The sequence below is a fragment of the Sturnus vulgaris genome, chromosome 25, assembly GCF_052056855.1.
Source record: "Sturnus vulgaris isolate bStuVul1 chromosome 25, bStuVul1.hap1, whole genome shotgun sequence".
Taxonomy (NCBI): domain Eukaryota; kingdom Metazoa; phylum Chordata; class Aves; order Passeriformes; family Sturnidae; genus Sturnus; species Sturnus vulgaris.
This window is the reverse complement of record NC_142267.1, coordinates 1,278,166-1,303,045: the sequence shown is the minus strand read 5'-3', so window position 1 is coordinate 1,303,045 and position 24,880 is coordinate 1,278,166. Positions and strand designations below refer to the sequence as shown.

General features: G+C 56.1%; 1 protein-coding gene across 1 annotated transcript; it reads right to left on the bottom strand.

Annotated features, from left to right (window-relative positions):
• Positions 1-4,910: 4,910 nt before the first annotated feature.
• Positions 4,911-15,655, bottom strand: KLHL17 (kelch like family member 17). The gene is made up of 11 exons (XM_088178647.1): positions 15,307-15,655; positions 13,390-13,511; positions 12,801-13,022; positions 11,831-11,947; positions 10,636-10,849; positions 9,332-9,476; positions 8,835-9,002; positions 8,170-8,258; positions 7,489-7,562; positions 6,614-6,795; positions 4,911-5,685 (listed from the first exon to the last, which is right to left on the bottom strand). Exons 1-11 carry the CDS (start codon positions 15,515-15,517, stop codon positions 5,457-5,459), a joined length of 1,773 nt encoding a protein of 590 aa, XP_088034773.1. The 5' UTR covers positions 15,518-15,655; the 3' UTR covers positions 4,911-5,456.
• Between the last annotated feature and the right edge of the window lie 9,225 nt (positions 15,656-24,880).

Below are 24,880 nucleotides of genomic sequence, written 5' to 3'. Positions count from 1 at the left end.
AGCAGCAAAAAAAAAAAAAAGAGTATTTGTAGAAATAACGCTTTTAAAGGAAGCAAACGGAAGATTTCTGACCGTGCTGTGACCATGCCTCACTGCATGGAAATATAAACAATAAAAATGAGAAGTTCATGACAAAAGGTAAATGCAGACTCAGTATTTCTGTGCTGAATAAAAACCCCCAGGAATTACAGCCATAGGAAACGAGAAACCCTTTTCATTTTTCGGGTGGAAGAAGTAAGCACAAAACTTGAATGCTCTGGGTCAAAAAAATCGAGAGAATTCACGTTCAGAAAGTTTGAAAGGGCTGAACACAAAGGGCTTGGGTGGCTGCTGCAGTTCAGTCTTGCAGCACCACGGAATTTGCAAAGAAATTGCATAATTTAACAGGGATATCAGTGTTTCCATGGGTAAAAAAAACCACCCTGGTAATTATGGGGTTGCCAGTTGACAGCAATTCCTGGGAAAATGATGTAACAGCTGTGAGGGAGTTGGATTAACTTTGAGAATTACAGGAGGAGAAGTTAATTAATACAAATCAACACGGGGCTGTGGGAATCAGGTCTTGTCAAACTAATAGAGTTGATGGCTCTTTTGAAAAAAATAAATTCAGATTTATTGAATATAAATAACACAAGAAGCACCGTGAAGGGTGTGTTAAACATCTCCACGTTATTTTAGGAGGGCTCTGAGAGGTTTTCCTGGAGAATCTGCTGGAATCAGGCTGGGGCTGATGGTCACACAGGCTGTGCTGGGCTGTTCCCGTTTGTGCAACAAAATATTCCCCAAAAAAAGGGATTGCACGGTCAGGCCACCCTCGCCAGGAGAGAGCAGCTGAGAACTGGATGTGCCATAAAATTTCTCCCCATCTCTGGCTCCTTTATCCCCCTCCCCTTTCAGCCCAGAATCCATTAACCCTTCCTGGCCCAGCAAAGCACAGAGCCCCCACCACAAATTCCCTGATTTTCATGGCCCAACAAAGCAGCAGCCCAGCACCTCCTGGCCGAGCTCAGCCACTGCAGCCAACAGCCCCAGCTGTGCTTTGAGCAGGAAAAATGTGATTTAATTCCTGCTGGGAGCCGTGGCTAACGTGCTCAGGCTGTGACCACAAGCCTGCTCCTCCTAAATGAAATCTCCCAGCTCGGAGCAGGGGCTCAGCTGCTGCTGCTGCTGCTGTCACAGGTCCTTGTCCCTGTTTGCTCACTGGGACAGCAGTGACACCACCAGGGCTGGCAGGGCCAGGTGGCACCGGTGGCTGAGGACGGGTCTGGCACATGGTTCTGCTTCCAGGAGAGCCTGAACTGGAGGGAAGCAGAACTCCAGGGAGGTTTTTGGAGCTCAGCAGTTATTTATAGGAGCCAAAGCAGGAGCAGGAGCAGCAGGAAAGGGGACACGAGGGGCTGCAGCCAGGCCAGGAATTCCTGCTCCCCCTCGGGCCCCAGGGCTGGTGCCAGGCTGCTCCTGCTGCTCCTTCATTCCCTGCTCCATGGAAAGGGCTCAGAATTCCCTCCCTGGGCACACAGGGACGGGCTGAGGGTGGGAGAAGCGAACAGAAAAGTCTGGATCAAAAAATAGAGAGAATTCACATCAGGAAGTTGGAAAGTTTCAAAGGGCAGCACGAGGTTCCTCCTCTGCTTCTCCTCCCCGCTGCAGGAAAGCTCCCAGCAGCACTGGGAGCTCTGGGGAGGCTGAACTGGGGTTTTACGGCAGGAGAGGTGTAAATGAGCCTGGCCCTGGAGCCTCTGGGGTTTTTCCCAGAGGTTTCCAGCACCAGCAGCAACTTTGTCCTGGGATAAGGGCAGGGTGACACTCCCAGCACCGAATTCCCACTGGGAATACAAAGCACCCCCCACACCCACCCAGGCCCTCAACACCTTCAGCTGAGCCTGGGGCTGGGACTGGGTATAAAAAAACTTCATTTTAACTCGGCTGTGCCACAGCAGAGCCCTCCAAACTGGTCTGGGCCCCTCTGGCCTCTTGTACCAACACCCCCAGCAGCAGGGCCAGTCCCAGCTGGGCTCTGGGTGGGAGCTCTGAGCAAACCCCTGGAGCAGGGACCCCCAGATCTCACAGAATCACATCCCAAGGCATCACATCCCACTAAATCCGAGTCCAACCCCAGGCCCTGCCCAGACCCGCCCCCCCAGGAACCCCACCCTGTCCCTGGGAGCGTTGTCCAAATCCTCCTGGATCTCTTGGACCCCTTTCCTGGGGAGCCCAGCAGTGCCCACCACCCTTTGGGGGAAATCCTTTCCCTGATCTCCATCCCAAACCCTCCCCTGGCACAACCTGGACTCCCCTGGCTGCTCAGGCAGATGCAGAGCAGTGCATCCTCTGTCTGGGGGTCCCAAACCCCCCCTGGGAAGCAGGGAGCAGCCAGGGAAAGGATGCACGAGGCAGGATCCAGTATCCAAGAAAACGTCTTTATTTATTGTACACGTTGGCTTCTATTGCTTGGATCCCCTCCCCAGCCCCATGTAGTGCAAAAAATTCAGAGAAACAGAGTTCCACATAAATAAATTACAGAGAAATCAAAGTGACAACGCTTGGACATGGATCTGGACCAGGTGTGCCCAGCAGGGAGGCCAAGGGAGCTCTGCCCCCACATCAGGGCAGGGGTTCCTGCCTGGCCCTGCTGGGAAAATCCCCCAGAGCTGGAGCCCCCCTGGTTTGGGGGACGCTGCTCGATTGGGAATTCAGACAAGGAACATCTCAGGTGAGACAGCACGGACTAAAAACTGGCAGGGAAGCCACACAGAGTTGTTCTCCTCCCCTCACACAGGGTTGCTACACACAGACAGACAGACAGACAGACACGCGTCCCCTCCGAGCCCTCCTCCTCCTCCTCCTCCTCCTCCTCCTCCTCCTCCTCCTGCTGCTCGGCAGGGGACGTGCAGCACCAGGAGCAATCCCACCCTGGAATCTCCAAATCTCCCAGGGCAGGTGCTGACACCTCGTGTCCACACAGTGTGGGTCAGGGGGCTCGGGACCCCCGGGAGATGCTGGGGAATTGTTGAGGAATTATTGGGGAATTATTGAGGAATTGTTGAGGAATTATTGGGGAATTATTGGGGAATTGTTGAGGAATTGTTGGGGAATTGCTTGGGAATTATTGGGGAATTATTGGGGAATTATTGGGGAATTATTGAGGAATTGCTGGGGAATTGTTTTGCCCTTTCCTTCCAGCTGCATAGTTGGGGCAGCAGAGACAAGAGGCTCCTCCTGGCTGGGTTTCCATGGCTCAGGCTCAGTGGGATATTGCTCAGGACCCAGCCAGGGGGGACAGGAGTCCCCCTGTCCCTGTCCCTGGTGCAGGACAGCACCACACACGATTTTCAGACCACTCAAGCTTCACGTGGAGGCCAAGGGAACTTGGCACCAAAATTCTCCTCTGCTGCTGCACTTCTCCCTTCCCTCAGGTTTTGCTCCCAAGGCACAGCTCCCTCTTCCCTCAGCTGGGGCACTGCCACGTCTCATTCCCAGGTGGAAATTCTCTGTTTCCTCCACTCCCCTTCCATCCCTGGCTCCTCCTGAGCTCCTCAGCACCTTGGGCCAAGCCCAGCACCAGCCCCTTCCACCTCTCCATGGGGATTTTGGGCTGATCCTGGAGCCAGGGACACCCTGATGTGAGCCCAGCAGGAAAATCCTGATGTTGGTTTCAGGAATGGGATGGGAAGGGTTGAGAGCTCGCATGGGTGGAGGCACATGCACGAAACAGAGCAGATCTCACTGATTTCAGCATTTTTTTTGCACCAAGCAGATTCCTCTGACCTTCCTGGGGCAGGAAACAACTGCAGAGCCTGGACACTCACAGGGTCCTCTGCAGGACAGGGAAACAGGAGAGCTCTGAGCTGTGACAGGCTGGGGCAGTGAGAAAGGGACAAAAAGAAGATTTAGAGATTGTTCCAAAAGTCAAAAAATCCTCCTCAGCCTGAGAAGCTCAGGCTGTGCTCGGGGAGAGGCCAGAGGGGGAAGCAGCCCTGGTTTTCAGAAGCTGCTGGGAATTCCAGGTGTACAAGGTGAGGCACTGTGAGTGGGCTTGGAAAACCTGCAGGCACCTGTCCAGGGAAAATCAGACTGCCAAGAAAAGGATCTGAAAGTTGGGGAGTCCCTGTCTCATTTTAAACTCTTCTTTCACCCCCCCCCCCCAAAAAAAGGAGAAATCTCTTGCTACTCAAAAATTCAGCCCCACAAGTACCACAGGAGTGAAATCTGAGTTCTGTGAGTGAGAACTGGAGAGCAGGGGTGGAAAAAAAGGGAGAAAGGGATGAGTTGCAAAGAGCTGGAGCAGATTTCCAATGCTACATTTGAACATGAGGTACCAGTGGTTGAGTCGTTCCTCTGTGGTGTGGAGAGCACCTGGTCTGTGCCTCAGCTCACACACACACAGCACACCCTGAAAACACCACACCACGGGGGCCTGCCTCCAGGACAGGCCTTACTGTGCTAATTTAGCCAACCTTTAGTTCATTAGGGTGGTTGTTTAATTGCCGGGGAGTCGTTGATTGGGAATGGTCCCTCCCGTGCTGCTTTTGGCATCTCACACACGCACACACCCCACCCATGCAGAGAGAACTTTTTCCAGGGCACAGGAATCATCTCCTCAAGTAATGAGAAAAGGAACTGCATCCCTTCTGCTGCCTGGAGAGCAGAGGGGATGGGGAATACCAGGGCAGTGTAAAAAATAAAGGGATATGAAGTCATATTAGCGTTCAAATGAAAAAAAAAAAAAAAAAAAGGCAAAAAAATTAATACCCAACAAAGTAATGCCAGGCAATCCTCCTCGTTCAGAAGGCTGAGCTGTTCTTTTTCCAAGACCTGATTCCTTCCCACAAACCCAGAGTCTGCTTTGCAGAGAGGGGAGCAGCAAACAGGCCAGGCCATTCCCAGGACCACGTGCAGAGTCCAAGGCCTGGAGCTGGGCCAGCCACAGCAGCCATGGCACCAAGGTCGCCCCCTGGCCACCTGCACTCCCCAGGAGTGGCACCTCGGTGGGTCAGGGGAGCACTGGAGGGGTCAGGGAGCTTTGCCTCTGACCCTCCCCATCCTGCAGGAGCTGAGATCTTCTCTTGGTGTGGTTAAGGCATCAAAGAGACACCCTCAGAGCAGAGCACGCAGCCTGGGGCTGAGTTTGGCTACAGTGACATTCAGGGTGGCACACTGGCCGTGTCCCCAGAGCCACCACGGGGCTGGCAGTGCCCGGTGGCACGGCTGGAGCGTGGCAATCCCAGAAGCAGCAATCAATGGTTTCAGGTTCCCCCCCTGCCCAAAGGAGCTTTTTTTTTTTTTTGGGGTTGGGGGGATGCTGGATGAGTCTGGCCAGAGGGAGAGCCCGCTCTGGGAAGCCTGGGAGCACATTTGGTGTCCCCAGAGGTGTCCCCACGAGGTCTGTGGGGTCTGTGGGGTCCGTGCTCCCTGCTCAGCTGTCCCCTGGGGCTGAGGCACGACCGGGCTCGGTGTCAAAGGCTCGTGGAGGACACGGAGAGGGTGGGAGAGGAGGGAGGGGGGAAGTTGAGCAGCTCCAGCACGGCCACCCCCACGCTGCTCCGGCGGGTGAACATGCACGAAGCCGCCACCCACTTGTTGGTGCGGGGGTTGTACTTCTCGATGGAGTTCAGGCTGGAGCTGCCGTCGTTGCCTCCCACGGCATAAAGCCACCCGTCCATGGCCACCAGGTCGTGGGTGCTCCTGGAAGGGGGGAGCAGAGGACACAGGGGTGAGGGTGGGAGGTGTGGGGGGAGCTGCTCAGAGCTCCAGCAGCCCCAAAAACAGCCCCCAAAACACCCCCTGAAAGTGAACTATGGGGGCACAAACAGGCACGGAGCCACAGATGGCCCCCTTCACTCTGACACTGTCAAACATCATCTAATACCAGACCTCATCAAATACCAAACCTCATCTAATATCAAACCTTATCAAATACCAAACCTCCTCTAATACCAAACCTCATCTAATATCAAACTTCATCTAATATCAAACCTTATCCAATACCAAACCTTATCTAATACCAAACCTCATCTAATACCAAACCTTATCAAATACCAAACCTTATCCAATACCAAACCTCATCTAATATCAAACCTCATCAAATACCAAACCTCATCTAATATCGAACCTCATCTAATACCAAACCTTATCAAATACCAAACTTTGTAAAATTCCAAACTTCATCAAATACCAAACTTCATCTATTATCAAACCTTATCCAATACCAAACCTTATCATATTCCAAAACTCATCAAATTTCAAACCTCATCTAATACCAAACCTCATCTAATACCAAACCTCATCTAATACCAAAATCTCTGAGCCCAAAATCCTCGGACTTGCAAGCCTTAATTTCCCCCACAGCCCAGCAGCATCTCCGTGGGCTCAGCCAGATCAACCCCTGGTCCTTTATGGCCACACAAACTGCTGAGGATAAATCCCTCTGCAGAATATCCCTGCTGTGCCCTCCTGGCACACCCTCCAACCCCTCTGAGCACAGCAGGAGCGTGGTGAGCCAGCCACAAAAGCCCTAAACCCCCGTGCTGTGCCTGTGTTTTATGGCTTGTGAGGCACAGCCAGGTGGGCTCCCCGCTCCTGAGGCTGCAGAGGGGACCCAGCCCCCCCTTACCTGCGGATGTTCATGGGGGCCACGCTCTCCCAGGTGTTGGATTTGGGGTTGTAACGCTCCACAGAGTTAAGGCAACTGGTGCCATCATTGCCACCAGCCACGTAGAGCATCCCCTCGAGCACGGCCACGCCCGCGCTGCTCCGGCGGCTCAGCATGTTGGCAATGGGGCTCCAGGTGTTCATCTGGGGACAGCAAAAACCTCTCAGCATCCACGGGGCATTCCCCACACACCCCTGCCAGAGCAGTCCTGCTCTCACCACACTGCTCCTGCCATGGAAACGCTTTTGGGGGATCTCAGTTCTTTCCTCTCTGCCCCAGTTCCCAGGAGGAATTTCTGCTGTCTGGAGAGAAGAGCAGCAGCTGGCAGGAGCCACCCCAGGGGCACAGAAATCCCCTGGGCCACCAGTTGTGTCCCAGCTGAATGCCAGCCCAGCCACAGGGGTTGAGCTGGATCTATTTCCAATCTGTGTGAGTGCATCTGGGCGTTTGCAGCTCAGGAAAAGCCTCCAGGACCTTCCCTTTGATCGTCCTGCTGGAGCAGAGCTGTGTGTCCCCGGGCACAGGGCACATGTCCCCAGCCTGCCACGCTGCCCAGGCTGGGTGTGCAGTGAGCAGGAGCTCAGCTGGGAGCTGGGAACAGCTCAGGGCATGGATGGGATCCCTACAGGACTACAGACAATGGGGACAGAGGCTCTTTTGGTGGCCAAAACCTCACAGAGAGCTCTCACAGAGGAGCTCTGGGTCATTTTGCTCAGGATTGCACCCTGTCCCTGCTGATCCCCCTCACCTCACAGCCATGCATGGTGGGTTAAAGCCTTCCAGGCACCCCTGAACAGAGGAGAAGCAGAAGAGTCACCCAAATCTCCTGTATTTACCTGGGGCTCGTACTTCTCCACCGTGGCTAAGTGTGACGAGCTGTCGTAGCCCCCGACTGCATAGAGGTTGCCTTCTGCAAAAACAGCCACAGAAGCACAGGGATGAGCTAAAGACACGTCCCTGTCCCAGCACAGCCCCCCACAACGTCACGGGGGCCACTCTGGGGGTGCCCACACAGGTCCAGGCTGAGCCTCACCAGCTCCTCCCAGCACGGCCAGCCCGGATCCCTCCCCTTCGGGCAGCTCCTCGGCAAAGCTTCCCAGAGAGCTCCTTCTGCTTCTCCCTCTGCTTCTTGGCCTCCTCTAGGGAGCTGCCAGTGCTCCCTGCCGGAGCCCCGGGGTATTTTAAGAGCAGGGGAATGCCAGGATCGGCTGTGGCAGGCTCAGGAGGAGCTGGGGATGGAGGGGAGGGAAGCTCACAGTCAGCAGCGAGAGCTGAGGGCCGAGAGCAGGGCAGGGGACAGGCACGGGGACACTGGGACAGGTGGGAAACATCCCCAGGGAGATCCAGCAGGGGTGAGAGTGGGGCTGGGATCATCACTGAAAGGATTGTCCTGCTTCCACGGTGCACCAGGCTGTCCCTTCCTTTCCAGGGACAGGCGATCACCCACAGGCAGCCCCTTGCCCCAGACTAGAAGGGAACAATTTTTGGGTCCCCCCAGCCCCCCTGGCAGCACCCACCGAGCGTGGCCACACGGACATAGCGCCTCCGGGTGCTCATGGCAGCGATGGAGGTCCAGGTGCCTGTCAGGGGGTCGTACCTCTCTGCACTGCAGGGACACAGGGACAAAAGGTGGGACACTGGAAAAGCCCAGGTCACGGTTCCTGGACACGGGGACAAAAGGTGGGACACTGGAAAAGCCCAGGTCACAGCTCAGGGACACAGGGACAAAAGGTGGGACACTGGAAAAGCCCAGGTCACGGCTCAGGGACACAGGGACAAAAGGTGGGACACTGGAAAAGCCCAGGTCACGGCTCAAGGACACAGGGACAAAAGGTGGGACACTGGAAAAGCCCAGGTCACGGCTCAAGGACACAGGGACAAAAGGTGGGACACTGGAAAAGCCCAGGTCACGGCTCAGGGACACAGGGACAAAAGGTGGGACACTGGAAAAGCCCAGGTCACAGCTCAGGGACCTGTGTCCACGCAAGGAGATGGGGATAGATGGGGTGGAACAGAGGGAGGAACTGGCACAGGCTGGGCTCTGTTGGGACAGAGGGCAGCAAAGTGGGAGGATTTTCCCACTGGAAGAAGGAGCTGAGTTGCAAAACATTTACTGAAGGGCTCCCAGCTCCGAGGACAGTGCATGCAGCAGCAGGGAGGGCTGGAGCAAGGCAATCCTTACCTGTTGAGGCACGAGGCCCCATCGTACCCCCCAGCAGCATAGAGGAGCCCGTGAAGGGCTGCCACGCCCAGGCAGCTCCTCCTGGTGCCCATGGACACCTCGGGCTGCCAGGAGTTGGTGACAGGGTCGTAGGACTCCACCGTGGCCAGGTCAGAGGTCCCATCGTAGCTGCAAAGGGGAGAAGGGGACAAGAGGCTGCTCAGAGAGAAGCTGGAAGCGTCCAGGCTGGGTGGGGTTTGGAGTGAGCTGGGATGCTGGAAGGTGTCCCTGCCCACGGCACGGGGTGGGATGAGATGAGATTTAAGCTTCCAACCCAAACCAACCTGGGGTTCTGAATAAAACGAGGGGGAAACACCCCAATCCAGGAGGCAACCAGCACAGGGAAGGTGCTGTTCCATGGCTACCCCAGAGCCTGGGCTCACACTGACTCCGGGATGCCCTGCTGACCATCCATGCCCCCACAACAGCCCCGTGCCACCCTGCCGTGCCCCCCTTACCCTCCCACGGCGTAGAGCTTGTTGCCAATGGCCGCCACGCCCACGCGGGCCCTGCGGGTGGACATGGAGGCCACCATGTGCCAGCGGTCCGTGCGCGTGTCGTACGCCTCGCAGTCGCCGTGGATGGCAAACAGGCTCCCTCCACCTGCTCGGGGAGCCATCAGGTAGGGAATGGAGGGGGAAGGAATAAGCTCATGAAAAATCAACACCGTGAGGAATGCCTGGTGTTTGCTAATTTCTAATTATTTTTACGAATTTACAATTTACAGAAATCGGGGGGAGAAGGGAGAGTGGTTTGTGATGAACGGAGAGCTTGCGAATAGGGTGAGGGGTGATAAACGCAAAACTTTAAAACGGCAAGAACCAATCTCAAGGTGTGGAATGTGCCCAAAAGGCTCAGACGCTCCGGAGACAAAGTTGAAAAGTTCAAGTGTGATGAAGAGTTTGGAAGCCTTCATCAGAGACCCTTGAATTGGGGAAGAGAGAGCACAAAAGAACTTTTGGTTCATTTGAATACAAAGCGAGGGTAGGCGGGGCTAGGCATGAATATGTATGAGGGGTATTGTGCAATCCTAGGCTTTTAGGGAATAAATAGAGCAGGAGTTTGAAGTTTCGGCGTGCACGCTTTGGGAGGAATTATCCCCGTGCACCTCAGCGCTGAATAAATGCATTCTGCTTTATAACTCTCATTTCTCACGAGTTATAGAGTCTTTACCGTGTATCAGCAAACATAGCCCAAAAAAATTGGGATAAGGCTGGGATTTGGGGCTGGGGGCAGCAGGGCCTTACCCACAGCGAAGAGCAGATTATCAGTGAACATAACCCAAAAAAAATCAGAATAAGGCTGGAATTCAGGGCTGGGGGCAGCAGGGCCTTACCCACAGCAAAGGGCAGAGTATCAGCAAACATAACCCAAAAAAATCAGAACAAGGCTGGAATTCAGGGCTGGAGACAGCAGGGCCTTACCCACAGCGAAGAGCACAGTATCAGCAAACATAACCCAAAAAAATCAGGATAGGGTTGGGATTTGAGGTGAGGAGCAGCAGGGCCTTACCCACAGCAGAGTATCAGCGAACATAACCCAAGAAAATCAGAATAAGGCTGGAATTCAGGGCTGGGGGCAGCAGGGCCTTACCCACAGCGAAGAGCACAGTATCAGCAAACATAACCCAAAAAAATCAGGATAGGGTTGGGATTTGAGGTGGGGAGCAGCAGGGCCTTACCCACAGCAGAGTATCAGCGAACATAACCCAAAAAAATCAGAATAAGGCTGGAATTCGGGGCTGGGAGCAGCAGGGCCTTACCCACAGCAAAGAGCACGGTGCTGGCCCCCTCACAGCGCCGGGGCCGGGTCCTGCTGTTGCTCAGGACCCCTCTCTGCTCGGGCATCAGGTGATATTTGAGGGCCTCGATGAGCAGGTCCTTGCACTCCGAGTGGTGCCGCACCAGCAGCTCCGTGTCCACGTTGCTCATGAGGAAATCCCGGCTCAGCAGCGGCAGCCGCACACATTTCATGAGCTGGGGGGGACAGCAGAGCAGGCCTTGGGACAGGGGACAGGGTTAAACTAAAGGGACAGCAGAGCAGGCCTTGGGACAGGGGACAGGGTTAAACTAAAGGGACAGCAGAGCAGGCCTTGGGACATGGGTCAGGGTTAAACTAAAAGGGACAGCAGAGCAGGCCTTGGGACAGGGGACAGCAGAGCAGGCCTTGGGACAGGGGACAGGATTAAACTAAAGGGAAAAGGGTTAAACTAAAAGGGACAGCAGAGCAGGCCTTGGGACAGGGGACAGGGTTAAACTAAAAGGGGACAACAGAGCAGGCCTTGGGACATGGGACAGGGTTAAACTAAAAGGAGATAGGGTTAAAATAAAGGAGACAGGCTTAAACTAAAAGGGGACAGGGTTAATCTAAAGGGGACAGAGTTAAACTAAAAGGGGACAGGGTTAAACTAAAAGGAATGGGGTTAAACGAAAAGGGGACAGCAGAGCAGGCCTTGGGACATAGGATAGGATTAAACTAAAGGAGACGGGGTTAAACTGAAAGGGGACAGGGTTAAACTAAAAGGAGACAGGCTGAGGTCACAGATCAGGGACGAACTCCACACTCAGAGGGTGGTGGGGCTCTGGCACAGGTTGCCCTGGGCTTGCTCCAGTGCTCAAGTGTTTGAGGCCAAGCTGGACTAACTGGGACAGTGGAAGGTGTCCCTGCCCATGGCAGGGAGGAATGAGATGGGATTTGAGGTCCTTTCCAACCTGGACTGGAAATGGTAGGACAGGGACCTGCCCCGTCCTGCAGCTTCCTCCAGCCATGTGCCCACCCAGCCCAGGCACTCAGAGATGGTGGGGAGAACCAGGCCCCCTTCCCAGGACTCCCTCCCCATTCCCAGCCCACTCTCAGCCCTTTCCCAACACTTCCCCCCCATTCCCAGCCCACTCTCCCCATTCCCAGTCCACTCTCAGCCCTTTCCCAGCACTTTCCCCCCTTCCCAGCACTCTCACCCTGGGCACATGCTGTCTCCTGCTGTCCACGTCGTGTTTGACCCAGCTGAGCACAGCCCTGTACACCTCCTCCTCCGAGGGCACGTTGAGGCTGTCGCTGGAAATGAGGTCCAGCACCTGCAGGGTGGGGTGGGGAGGGCACTGCAGGTTGGTGTGGGCTGGGAGGAGAGGAGACATTCCCAGCTCCCAGCACAGTGGAACAGCAGAGCTCTGCCTCCTGGATGTGCTGGGAGGGTCCAAACAGTGACTGGGTGCCCCAAAAGCAGCAGGTGCAGCTTTGTGGGGACATCTCTGACCATCCTCCCCCATTCCCCCCATGCTGTGGCCGAGGCTGCTGCAATTCCTGACCATTCCCATCACTGCCAGTGGCATCAGGGAGATGGCTCTGCTGGCATTTGTCCCTTCCATATTTCCTGGGACAGACCCAGGAGCCCTCCTGGCTGCTCCCAGAGCTGTCCCTTCACCTGCCAAGGGCTGCAGAGCTGCAGCAGGGGCAGGTGTGTGATTGTCACACCCTCCCCTCATTGTCACTGGCCCGGGAAGGGGTGAAGGAGGTGTCTGGTCCTGCTGAGGGACACACAGAGCAAGGACCAGGGAGATGAGCCACACTGGCACCACATGATGACCAGCAAGGAACATTAGCTGAGCTGATTTAAACATCCCAGGGCAGCCAGCACCTCTTCCCTGGGCTGTGCTGCCAGAGCCAGGGCAGTGTGCTCAGAGCCCACGTGGCAAGCACCAGTGACCACAATGACCCTGTCCTACCCTCCTATCCATATTTCCCATGGGATTCATCCTGCTGACAGAGCTCTTCCCACACACTGAGCACAGTGAGGCCAAAGCCCCAAACCTGGGTACAACCCCCGACCAAACCCCATCCCCTCAGCAGATCCCTGGGGCTTTTCCCTCACAGACAGAGCAGGAAAAGCTTTGCTGCACCCAAACCTCCACACTGCCAGCAGGGCCTCACCTGTTTAAGGGGCAGCAACATGAACTCCTCTGTCTTGGACACCTCCACGAAGTGCTGGAGGACGTACTTGTGGGCAGACTTGAGGAGGTCGCTGCAGGAGTGGGTGTCAGCAAAGCCCCGGATGCCCAGGCAGTTGGAGGGGTCGAGCTGGCTGAGCAGGAACTTGCAGCAAGCATCCCTCACACCATTGAGCTGAAGCAGGCTGGCAGCAGGAAGAAGAGTCTGGCAGAGTGGAAAAGAAAGGAGGGGGGAAAAGGGAGTTTGCAAGGCAAGGAAAGGATTTTTCACCCAAGAGCAGAGAGGGTTTGGTGAGCACCTCCAGGCACAGAAGCACAGAAAGGACAGAGCACTCCTGGTTTCTAAGGTAAAGAACAGCTGGGAAGAACACCTGGAACACCCTGGGACACCCTGGGACACCCTGGGACACCCTGGGAAGGGAAGCAGCTAAATTCCCTGACCACTGGCAGATCCAGCTGCCAGCACAGGAACAGCTGGCAGTGCTGAGCAGGAGGAGAGAGGAGTCCCAGGGAGGCAAATGTGGCACAGGAACAGCTTTGTGGAGAAGGGGGATTTGGGGGAAAGCTCCTACCTGCACATTCCCCTCTCCCACCACGATCTCAGCCGTGTAGGCATACTGCACCAGCTGCTCCAGAGCCTGGGGGTCGATGTCATGCAGTGTCACATGGGTCTGGCGGCTCTCACTCATCTCATCTGGGGCAAAGGACACCAAAAATGAAAAAAAAAACAAAAAAACCAAACCCCAGCAGGGCTGTTTCCCCACAGGAGAATGTGTGGAATGAGCTGCATCCACATCCCAGCCCAAGGGGGTTTTCTGTCCAGCTCCAGGGAATGGGGACCAGGACTGGAAAGGACACCAGGATCCTGTGCAGGGGCTGAGGGCAAAGGGAATCATGGAAAGGAGTGAAATGGAGGATTTAACATGGAATGAGCTGCATCCACCCCCACATCCCAGCCCAGGGAGGTTTTCTGCCCAGCTCTTAGCAAGGAGAAGCTGGAGGAATTGGAGGCCAGGAGAGGAGAAAGGGTACCAGGATCCCTGTGGGCAAAGGGAATCAGGGAAGGGAGTGAGATGGAGGATTTAACCATGCATGGAACAAGTGGTTCGTTTTTGGAAGGTTTCCTGGCCAGCTCTGGGGACTGGGGGCCAGGTCTGCAGGATGGGGGACACCAGGACCAAAAGGGATTGAGGGAAAGCAGTGAAATGAGGAATATCCCAGCATTGCTCAGAGAAATGACACATAAAAGGGGCAGGGCAGTGAGAACAGGGATGGGGATTTGGAGAGGGGAGGGCTGTGAGCCTGTCCCTGGGGAAGAGAGTGATGCCTAGAGGAGCTGGAACAGAGGCTACCCACAGAGTTAAGGGGAATAAAAAGGGTATTTATTGAGAGGCCTACAAAAGCACCCTAGCAGTACGAGTGCCACAGTGGTGGCCCCTGCCTGGATGGCTCCAAGATGGAAGCAAAGGAGAATTTGGACACAAAACCTCACATTTTTATAGGTTTTGGTTGATTTGCATGAACCCGCCCTCCTCTGTCCACGTTGTTTATGCTTAGGGCCTGAAGTTTGAAGAAACTGTCCTTGAGTTTTCGACTGGAATAGTGTGGACACACTGTTAGAGAGCTAGGAAAATTACAGCCTGGAAAATCATTCTCGGGCTGGAGCTTTTCCTGCTCTCTCAGCTCCATTCCCAGGCTGATAGTTTGTTCAGCTTCAATTAGGGAGGATTTCTCCCAAGATGATAACTCAGTCAAAACAGAATGGAATTCACAATAAAGATCAACACCTGGTGTGGACTGTGGGACCCATTCTGAAATGCTGTCCCATGGGAGTTTTCCCAATTATCCAATCAGCCTTATCCTGTCTTTGGAGTTGTTTTAGAATAAACTCGTGTGTGTGTTTTAGAATAAACTCGTCTCTTTCCTATCCTGAGAGGGGACCACATAACTGTGTGTCTTATTTCCACCACTGTGGACACACACATTCAGAGAGCTGGGGAATTCCAGCTTGGGAATTCTTTTTCAGGCCTGGATTTCTCCTGACTCTCAGCTCCATTCCCAGGCTGACAAGCTGACTGCAGCTTCAGTTAGGGAGGAGTCTCCCAGGGTGAGAATATGGTGAAAAACAGAGTGGAATTAATAAAGATTAACCCCTGGTGTCTTTGCCGTGGGACACATCCTGAGGTGCTGTCCCAAGGATGTTTTTCCCAATTGTCCTGTCCTGGCTGCACTAACACACTTTAAATCCAAACTGTCTGTACAATAAATTTGGCCTTTTTTTCCCCAAAGATCTCCTTGTGTGTCGCTGTCCTTTCTCTCTCTTTGCAGAGAGAAACATCTAAATGGTTTAATACCCTAACCAGCACCTCCAGCCTAGGACTGTCACACCTTCATCACCCTCAACACATCAGAAAACCGCACCCCCCTCCACCCTCCACCCCCCAAAAGCAGAACAGCAAAACTTAAGGCATCGAGAGGACTCTACTTGCTTGTGAACATGGCGTGGAAGTAGGGGCTGCACGAAGCCAGCACCACCTTGTGGGCTTTGATCTCCTTGGTGGCCACGTGCAGGACGATGTCGCAGAGCAGCCCCCGCTGCCTCATGCGGTTCATGCACACGAAGGCGTCGTGGTAGTGGCGCTTGGAGTTGTGAGAGATGCTGTGCCCGTCGCGGTTCAGGAGCTGCACTCCCCCCTCCATGGCCGGGCTGGGCAGGGAACGGGGGAGAGGGGGGGATTTTCCCCTTCCCACCGCCTCTAGGGGTTAGGGGGGAAAGCAAAGGGTTAAGTAGGTTTTAGTTCCGAGCGCTCAAACAGCGAGAAATGTCATTGGGTTCGAACAAAGAGGGGAAATTCAGGTTCAGTTCTTCCTCCTGGGAGGGTGGAATGGATTTCCCAGAGAAGCTGTGGCTGCTCCTGGATCCCCCTGGAAATGTCCCAGGCCGGGCTGGATGGAGCTCAGAGCACCCTGGGACAGTGGGGGCTCTCCCTGCCCATGGAACCAGAGGATTTTTACAATCCCCTCCCAACCCGAACCATTCAGTGAATTCTAGGAAAACAAAACCCGCCTGATCAAGGAACATTTTATTCACGCAGAGATTTCCTCCCCCTGGTGCTGTTTGCATGGAAAGGCCTTTGGCTGCCTCTGTGCCAGAGAGCCAGGGATGGGGAGGGGATGAGTGAGCAGCAAGGAGGAAGGAGGGGGAGGCAGCAGCAGGGAAAAAGGCAGCTCGAATAAAAACCGAGCTGCCCCCGCATCCCTGCAGCGAGAGAATCCCCTGAGCTCCTCACACACCTCCACATCCAGCCCTGCTGAGCCTAAAAATAGCAGCCAGCATCCTGTGCCTGCTCAGCCAGGGATGCAGGCAGCTCTTCCCTTTTTGAAGAGCAGTTGTAGCACGTACGAGAGTCTGGGGGAGGAGAGGAAAGATGAATAAACATGTTTGCTGAGCGGGGGGAAGCCTGCCATGCCCTTTTCTGTTTGCATCAGCCGGAGTGCTACGAGATCGCTGCTGGTCCCCGGCAGGGGAGGGCGCAGGGGCACGGGCAGCAGGGCCTGCTGGAGCTTTCCAGCAGGGACAGCAGGATGTCACCGTGCCCACGGCAGCAGCAGGAGCCCAGGAGTGTGGGCTGGTCCTCCCACATCCCGGTTTGGGGAGCTGCAGCATCCCCGGGACACCCCATTCTCCTAACTGACATCTGCTGGGTGACATGCAGTGGGTACAGTGACACTGTCCCCTCCTCAGTGTCACTGTCCCCTCCTCAGTGTCACTGTCGCCTCATTAGTGCCACTGTCCCCACTTTAGTGCCACTGTCCCTTCTTCAGTGTCACTGTCCCCTCCTCAGTGCCACTGTCCCCACTTTAGTGCCACGGTCCCCTCCTCAGTGTCACTGTCCCCTCCTCAGTGCCACTGTCCCCACTTTAGTGCCACGGTCCCCTCCTCAGTGTCACTGTCCCCTCCTCAGTGCCACTGTCCCCACTTTAGTGCCATTGTCCCCTCCTCAGTGCCACTGTCCTCTCTTCAGTGCCATTGTCCCCTTGTCAGTGCCATTGTCCCCTCCTCAGTGCCATTGTCCCCTCTTCACTCTCACTGTCCCCTCTTTAGTGCCACTGTCCCTTCTTCAGTGCCACTGCCCCCTCTCCACTCCCACTGTCCCCTCTCCAGTGCCACTGTCCTCTCCTCAGTACCACTGTCCCCTCCTCACTCTCACTGTCCCCTCTCCACTCCCACTGTCTCCTCTCCACTCCCAATGTCCCCTCTCCAGTGCCATTGTCCTCTCCTCAGTACCACTGTCCCCACTTTAGTGCCACTGTCCCCTCCTCACTCCCACTGTCCCCTCCACCCCACAATAACTTGTTCCCACCAGAGCTCCTCTGCTTTAAAGGATCGGAACAAAACCAGTGTGGAAAAAGGGGATGGAACCTCCCAGCACTGCTCAGTGCTGAACTCCCCACCTCGCTGGCAGCTCTAAATATTCCTCATTTCCTTGTTCAGACTTCATTGCCAGGAAATGAGGGTCTGTGGGATGTAATTAATGGGGAACGCTGCCTGCACCACAGGAGACAGTGGAGCAGTGTCCAGAGCTCCAGAGGGGGAAGGAAGCACAAGCCCACGTTTGTGGGCAGCAGCAGCAGCAGTGCACGTGTCCCCACGGGCTGGGACGGATGTGCTGCCTCCCTTGGAATAACTCTGAGGTTATGGCACAAAAAAAAAACAAAACCAAAAACCCCCCAAAAAAACAAAAAAAAAAAAAAAAAAAAAAAGGAGGCGTTTGTTTGGCTTCTCTGCGCCAGAGCGTGGCCATGCATAACAGCTCTGTTAATTAATGCAAATGATCCCTGCCCAAAGGGACGCCTGTTCTCTCCACACAAAAAAACCATATTTTGCTGGGAGTGAAAAGAAGTGTGCTGAGCAATAAACAGGGAACAGAGGATCCTCCAGGGAGAAGTTCTGAGCCTGCCCTTACCCCATGGAGAATAGCTTTTTGTTGACAGCCTGGATGGGGATTTTGTGTCTGGCAGGAGGGCTGGGAGGCAGCAGGGACACATCCTGTGCAGCTGCTCTGATGGTGGGGACAGGGGATGGGGGGACAGCCCCCATGGCCTCAGGCCTGACACGCAGTCAGGCTTAAATCCATCCCCTCCATGTGTCCCCAATCCCTTTGTGCCACATCCCTGTGTGCCTCTCTCCTGGAAAATCAGCTGCTTGTGCACAGCTCTGTGTCTCCCACACAAGAGCTGCCTTTGGAGAGGGCACAAAGCCCTGGCTGGCACCCAGCTGGAGCCCAGGGTGTCCCAGCAGCACCAGCCAGGTCTGCAAGGTGGCACCGTGGTGGTGCCAGGTCCCCTTCCAGGGCTGCAGCCAGAGCAGTGCCCTCCAAAATGGCACAGCCAAACTCGCCCTGGGATGGAGCAAAAGCATCTCTGGGGAGGGACAGGATCACAGTGGAGCAGAATTTATTCATCAATAATCAAATACCAAAATGGCACAGCCAAACTCGCCCTGGGATGGAGCAAAGGATCTCTGGGGAGGGACAGGATCACAGTGGAGCAGCGTTTATTCATCAATAATCAAATGCCAGGGCTGTTTTCACAGCTACAGCAGATCTGCACTGCCCTCACCCCTCGAACTCGGACATCCCAAATTATTCCTTCTTTCAGAGGGCCAATTACAGAATGAATCCTTTCCCTACAATAAACACAAGCAGAGAGGATGGGAACCATTCAGCTGTGCCTGCCCAGGACCCAGGTGCAAAGCAGGCCCTAAATCCAGGCAGCTGTCCCCAGAAGGATGTGTCACCTCGGTGTCACTGGCACAGAAAATGAAAGGCTCTGGGGTTGGTTCAGTCGTCCCTGAGCCCTTGGCACGCTCTGCCTGCACCCAGGGAGCTCAGCCAGGCCCTGACAGCAGCAGCAGCTCCTGCTCACATCGGGTTCAGCACTGGGAGGGAGGAGAGGGAGGGAGGGAGCTGCTCCAGGAGCAGGAGGATGCTCTGAGCTGCAGGTCCTCGGCATCCTCCTGGCTGAGTTTTGCACCGGTGCAGAGGTCAGGGCTGAGATTTTGGATGGAAATGTGGCAGCAAGGGAGCTGGAACCAGCCCTGCCTTCAGGAGGGAGGCAGGAATTGGGGAGCTGGCAGTGCCAGGGAAGCTGGAACCCCTCGGTGGGGACAGCAGAACACACAAATGGGGTGAGCAGCAGGGCCAAGGAGCACAGCCCAGCCCCAAAAACCCCTCCTCACCTCCTCTCCTCCATCCCCTCTGCCCCTGGCACAGCCCCTGCTGCTCCTGCAGCTCCCTGGAATGAATCTGCTGCGAGGGAGCCTCAAGGCAGGGCAGGGCAGACAGAGCTGAGTCTGCAGGACTGAGAATCCCCAGCTCTCAGGAGAGTTGGGGCTTTTTTTTTTTTTTTTTTCCTTTTTTTTTTTTTTTTTTTTTTTTAATGAATTAGGCATAACTGACACGCACTGAATCCTCCTGTCTAGACATCTGCAGAGAAGTGACAAGCTGCCAGGGAGGATGTGGAGCCTCGGCAAAGGGGGGTGGGGAGGACAGGCAAAAGCTGCACTCGGTCGCCAGCTCCAGGCACAGAGACTGTGCTGGCTCCAGGCAAGAAGGGCACTGAGCTCAGCTGAGCCTCTCAGCCCCTCCCCGGGCTCCCCCCGTGGGCCCTGGTGCACACATCAGGCTGGAGGTCCCTCCTAATTAAAGCCTCGCTCCTCGTTAGTCCTGGGGAGTTTCGTTTGGAAGCTCCAAGTCGCTCTCAGTCACCCCAAAAAGTGAGAGGCAGGAGCACGAGGCAGAGCTCAGTGGCCTGGGATATTCTCATATCTCAGAGGGATGAAGGGCATCCTCACCTCAACCTTCTCCTCACCTCCCACGGGCAGCAGCTCTTCCTTCAGACACCTCCAAACTCAGCTTTTGTCTCCCGCGTTTTGCAGCTCCAAGCAAGATTCCATGGTTGAAGGATCCTGAGGCACCTGTGCCAATATTTGGGTCATCCTCAAGTAATTGGTTGTGAGGGTCAGCACTGGAGGAGGTTTGGGACTGCTGAACTCCCAGGGTAGGGAGAAACAAGGAATGGAAATGGATTCTTGCTTTGAGATGCTCAGCAAAATGCTCAGGACCCCAGCTGCACTGGGGCTTCCACAGTCCAGCACACAGCACACCAAAATCTGGGCACAACTGGCTCTGAGAGGAGCTGGAAATGTCCTGGTCCCCCTTCCCAGTGTCCCCAGCAGCCACAGCAGGTGCCCTGCCCGGGCTGCAGTGCCAGGGCCCATCCCTGTGCCCATCCTGCTCTCTGCTGTGCCACGATCTCTGTCCCCAGCTCATTTTTCACACAGTTAAACACAAGGGAGGCAGCCTGACCTGAGCACGGCCACGCTCCTGGCTCCCACACCTCCCTGTCTGCAGCCTCCTTGCTCCAAGGAGGGATTGTCACCTTCACCTCCCTGCTCTGGTGGCTCCAGGTGACAGGGGGCCAGCTCAGAGCTGCTCACCCGTGCCCAGCAGCGCCCTGATGTCACAGGACAGCGATGAATTTGGGGACACTCAGCAGGAGACACCACTTGGCTTCTCAAGGGAAGGATAACTCCATGACATGAGGCAGCAGGGAAAGCAGGATAAAGCACCCAGATCTGCTGGCTGCAGACAGGCAAGGAGATCTTTTACAGATGGGCAGGACTGAAATAATTCTGCTGGAGGTCACTGCTGGGCATCAGCCCTTCCAGGGATGGTTCCCAAAGCCTCCTCCAGCCAACACAGCTCTGCACCTCCTGCTCTCCACAAGCTCTGAGCTTCTGTGGAGCAGTGGGAAAGTCTTTCCAAGGCAGGAAACAAAAGAATTCCCTCACATCTTCTGGCAAGCAGCAGCACAGGCCACATCCCCCAGCTCTGAGCTATGAGCAGCATGTGACACCATGGCCTTGAGCTCCCTGGCACAGCGGGGACCTGCCAAGGCCAGCAGGTCCCAGACCCTGGGAATTGCAGCTGGAGGAGCTGGAATTCCTGTCCCTGAGGAGCCACATCCTTTAGGGGTGGTTTGCAGCAGCCAGGCAGAGCAGATGGAGCCTGTCAGGCCTCCCAGCCCCAGGTTTTGGAGGCAGGGCTCCAGCTCCTGAGCAGATCCAAGAGGCAGCACTGGGGACTTCAGAGGGGCTGCTCGAGTTTTGGAGCTGCTGAGCCCGAAATGCAGCAAAGCAAGGACCCAGAGCAGCGTCCCCAGCAGATCCTGAGCCTTCAGAGGACTCCTGCTTTGATTCCCACTCCATCTCCAGACAGCCAGGCTGGAGGGAGCAGGGGCAGATGGCCGCTGTCTGTGCTGGCAGAACAAAGACGTCCCCACTGCCACCCCCACCGAGCTGACCTCGGCTGGCAGGAGGCACCAGGGACCCTCCCAGCTCCCTGCCATGCTCAGGAGAGCAGTTCCATTTGGATGCTGGGCTCCAAAGCCAAGAGAGCAGGTGCCTGTTCTGCCTGCCAGCTCCTGGTGTGCTCTGAATTAGCTGCTCTTTGCTGTGATTCATTAATCACTCAGTGCTCAGGAAGGAAACTCAGATCTCTACACCCAACATCTCCCCGAGCCTTACTCACTGCTGTGCTGAATAAAGGATTTCCAGCAGATGTTCACGGGTCAGGAGAGAAACTCGGGGTGCAGGGGGAAGGGATTGCAGAGAGGGCTCTGCTTTGGCTGCAGGGCTGAAAACCAAAAGGATTTCACTGAAGGGTCAGTGAGCCCCAAAACCCTGGACCTGTAACAAACCAGCACCTCTTGGTGCTAAAGGCACCCAGAAAAAACATCCACGTGTTGCTGAATCACTCCAGAATCACCTCCAGCAGTGCAGAGTCCCCCGGAACGACGCCGTGGGACAGCAGGAGATCAAAGGAGAGAGAGCTGGAATCCTGCACAGAGACCCCACAGGGCAAGGCCACTGCTCCTGCAGGCTGGCACAGAAGGGACAGCGCAGGGACAGCGCAGGGACAGCGCAGGGACTTCTCCCCCCTTGCCGAGGTGCAGGGCTCTGTTCCCCGGAGAGGGAGGCGTTTGCTCAGCCAGCAGAACCAGCCCAGCCTGGCCCGAGCTCCCGGGACCAGCTCCAGCTGCAGCAGCAGCAGCGATGCCGTGGCTCAAGGAGAGCCCTCTGCCCTGACAGCCACTGCAGAGGCCACACAAAAGCTGCATCCCACGGTCCCCACAAGTTTCCAGAAAAGCCGAGGCAACATTTCTTCCTCCCCCGTGCCCTTCAGCTCGCCCGGCAAGCGCCAGCACCGAGCCCCGTGTGCGGCACCGAGGGCAGCGGGCACGGCCGGGCCAGCCCCGCTCTGCGGCGGCTCCCGGGGCTCCCGAGCTGCGGCTTTTCCCTTTTCCAACGGGATCCCTCGCCAGGACTTGGCAGAGGACAGGGAAGGAGGGCACAGCGATGCTGCCGGCCCCGGAGATGATGCCGCGGTGCAGAGAGAGCGGCCACAGAGGCTGGGAAGGACATCGGCTGTTCCAAACCTCCGCAAATACTTGGAAACGACACCGGTTGTGTCAAAACCTTTGGAAACGGCGCCGGTGGTGCCCCCCGGATGTGCTGCGGGGTCCCCCGAAAGCAAACTTGCTCTCTGAGGAGGGAGCAGCGCTGGGAGTGATGGAGCGGCAGCTCCTCCGGGGGTCCCCCCATCATCCCCCGGTGACCCCTCCGGTGTGTCCCGATCCCCGGTGACCCCTCCACTGTCCCCTCATCCCCGGTGACCCCTCCGGTGTGTCCCGATCCCCGGTGACCCTTCCACTGTCCCCTCATCCCCGCTGACCGCTCCGGTGTGTCTCGATCCTCAGTGACCCCTCTGCTGTGCCCCCATCGCCGGTAACTCCGCTGTCCCCCCATCCCCGGTGACCCCTCCGTTGTCCCCCCATCCCCGGTGATCCCTCCGGTGTCCCCCCATCCCCGGTGACCCCTCCGCTCCTCCCCGTCCCGCGATTCTGAGCGCTCCGGCCCTGGCGGGAGCAGGGACAAGAGGACAGAGAGAGGAGGAAGAAGAGGAAGAGGCAGACGGAGAGGAAGAGAACAGGAGGCAGGGCCGTGCCCCGGCGGTACTCACGGCTCCGGGGCGGCCACGGCCCGCGCCGGGTGATGCTGCTGCGGGTCCCGCCGGGGATTCGGGGCGGGCCGGGGGCGGGCAGGTGCTCGGCGGCGGCGGCGGCGGCGGCGGCTCCGGGAGCCGGGGCGGCCCCGAGGCTGCGGCTTCCTCCGTCACCCGGAATAACCCCGGGGGAGGCGCGGCCCGGCCCGGCCCCGCACGTGTGTCCGTGTGCGGGCCCAGCGCAGCGAACCGAGCGGCACCGGCCCCGCTGCGGGCCCGGCACCGGCACCGGCACCGGGGGCGGGGCCAGGAGCAGGGGCGGGGCTAAACGGGATAAAGGGGCGGGGCGATGGGGACAGGCCACGCCCACTGTGGATACGCGCCGCACAAAGGGCGAAGGGGCGGGGTTAATATGGGGCGTGGTCAATACTAGGGGGCGTGGTTTGTTTTGGGGGCGTGGCCTGAGCGGGGTGTCCCAGGATAATTTAGGCGTGAAAATACTTTTGGGATCGCGGTGACACGCGGAAAAGATTCTATAGCTTGTGAGAAATGAGAGTTGTAGAGTAGGTGTGCAGTTATTCCGCGCTGAGGTGCGTGGGGATAATTTCTCTCAAAGCATGCACCTCGAAATTTTAAACTATTGTTTTTTTGTTCTTTAAAAGTTTAGGATTACGCGATACCCTTAACACATAATCGTGTCCTAGCCCCGCCTAGTTTCGCCTACCCTGGCTTCGTATTCAAATGAACCAAAAGTCCTTTTGTGCTTGCACTTCCTCAGTTTAGGGGTCCTTGGGGGGTCTCTGATGAAGGCTGCCAAACTCTTCATGACACTTGAACTTTTAAACTTTGTCTTGAGAGCATGTATCTTACCCCTTTGGGCACATTTCAGGCCTTGAGATTAGTTTTTGCGGATTTAGAGTTTTGGATTTATCACTTATCCTTGCACCTCACACCCCGTTTGCAAGTTCTGGCTTTGTTTGTCACAAACCAGTCTGCCTCTCCTCCCGATTTTTGCAAGCATAGTAAATGTTAGGCATTCCTCATTGTCTTGGTTTTTGATGAGCTATTCCTTACTTTTCAATTCTCTGTCTCAATGGAGGCCAGCTTGGGACCGATCCTCACCTTGTCACCAGCCCAGAGTGGCACCTGCAGGAGTTCCTGGGACACCTGCAGGGATGGGCACTCCAAAGCTCGCTGGGCAGCCCCTGCCAAGGCACCGTCATCCTTTCCATAGAGAAATTCCTGCTGATGTCCAACCTCAAAACAGCCCTGGAAAAGCTTAAAGCTCCGTCCTCGTGCCCTGTCTCTTGTTACGTGGAGGAAGAGACCATCACTACCTCGCTGCAGCCTCCTGGCAGGTTTTTGGGGACAGTGAGAAGGTTCCCCCCTGAGCCTCCTTTCCTCCAGGCTCAGCTCCTTCAGCTGCTGCTCATAGGATGTGTGGTGCAAACCCTTCCCCTGCTTCATTCCCCTTCCTCCGACACACAGCACCCCAATATCCTTCCAGTGGACACACTGCAGCCCCTGAATGCTCTTCCAGTGGACACACAGCACCCCAATGTCCTTCCAATGCACACACACAGCACCCCAATATCCTTCTGGACACACTCCAGCCCCTGAATGCTCTTCCAGTGGACACACTGCAGACCCTTAATATCATTCCAGTGGACAACTGCAGACCTCAATGCCCTTCCAGTGGACACATAGCACCCCAATATCTTTCCAGTGGACACACTGCAGTCCCCCAATGTCCTGAGCGGCCCAGAACCAGGCCCAGCACTCGAGGCACGGCCTCTGCAGTGCACAGGACGCAGATAATCCCTTCCCTGACCCCGCTGGCCGCACCATTGCCCATCCTGGCCAGCAATGGCCAGCACGGAGGGCTCGGCCGGCGGGGCGGGGCCAACGGCGAGGGGCGGGGCCACCATTGTTATGGGGCGTGACTGAATAAGGAAAAAATTTATTTGCATAAATGTGGGTGTGGCTCGTTAGCCCC

Excerpts from the sequence above, each read along its gene's own strand:
- KLHL17 (XM_088178647.1), bottom strand. The coding sequence starts at position 15,517 with ATGGAGGGGGGAGTGCAGCTCCTGAACCGCGACGGGCACAGCATCTCT. Across the intron at positions 10,850-11,830 it reads GGAGACAGCATGTGCCCAGG|CTCATGAAATGTGTGCGGCT; the intron begins GTGAGAGTGCTG and ends TGTCCCCCCCAG. Across the intron at positions 9,477-10,635 it reads CACCGTGCTCTTTGCTGTGG|GTGGAGGGAGCCTGTTTGCC; the intron begins GTAAGGCCCTGC and ends CTCCCCGAGCAG.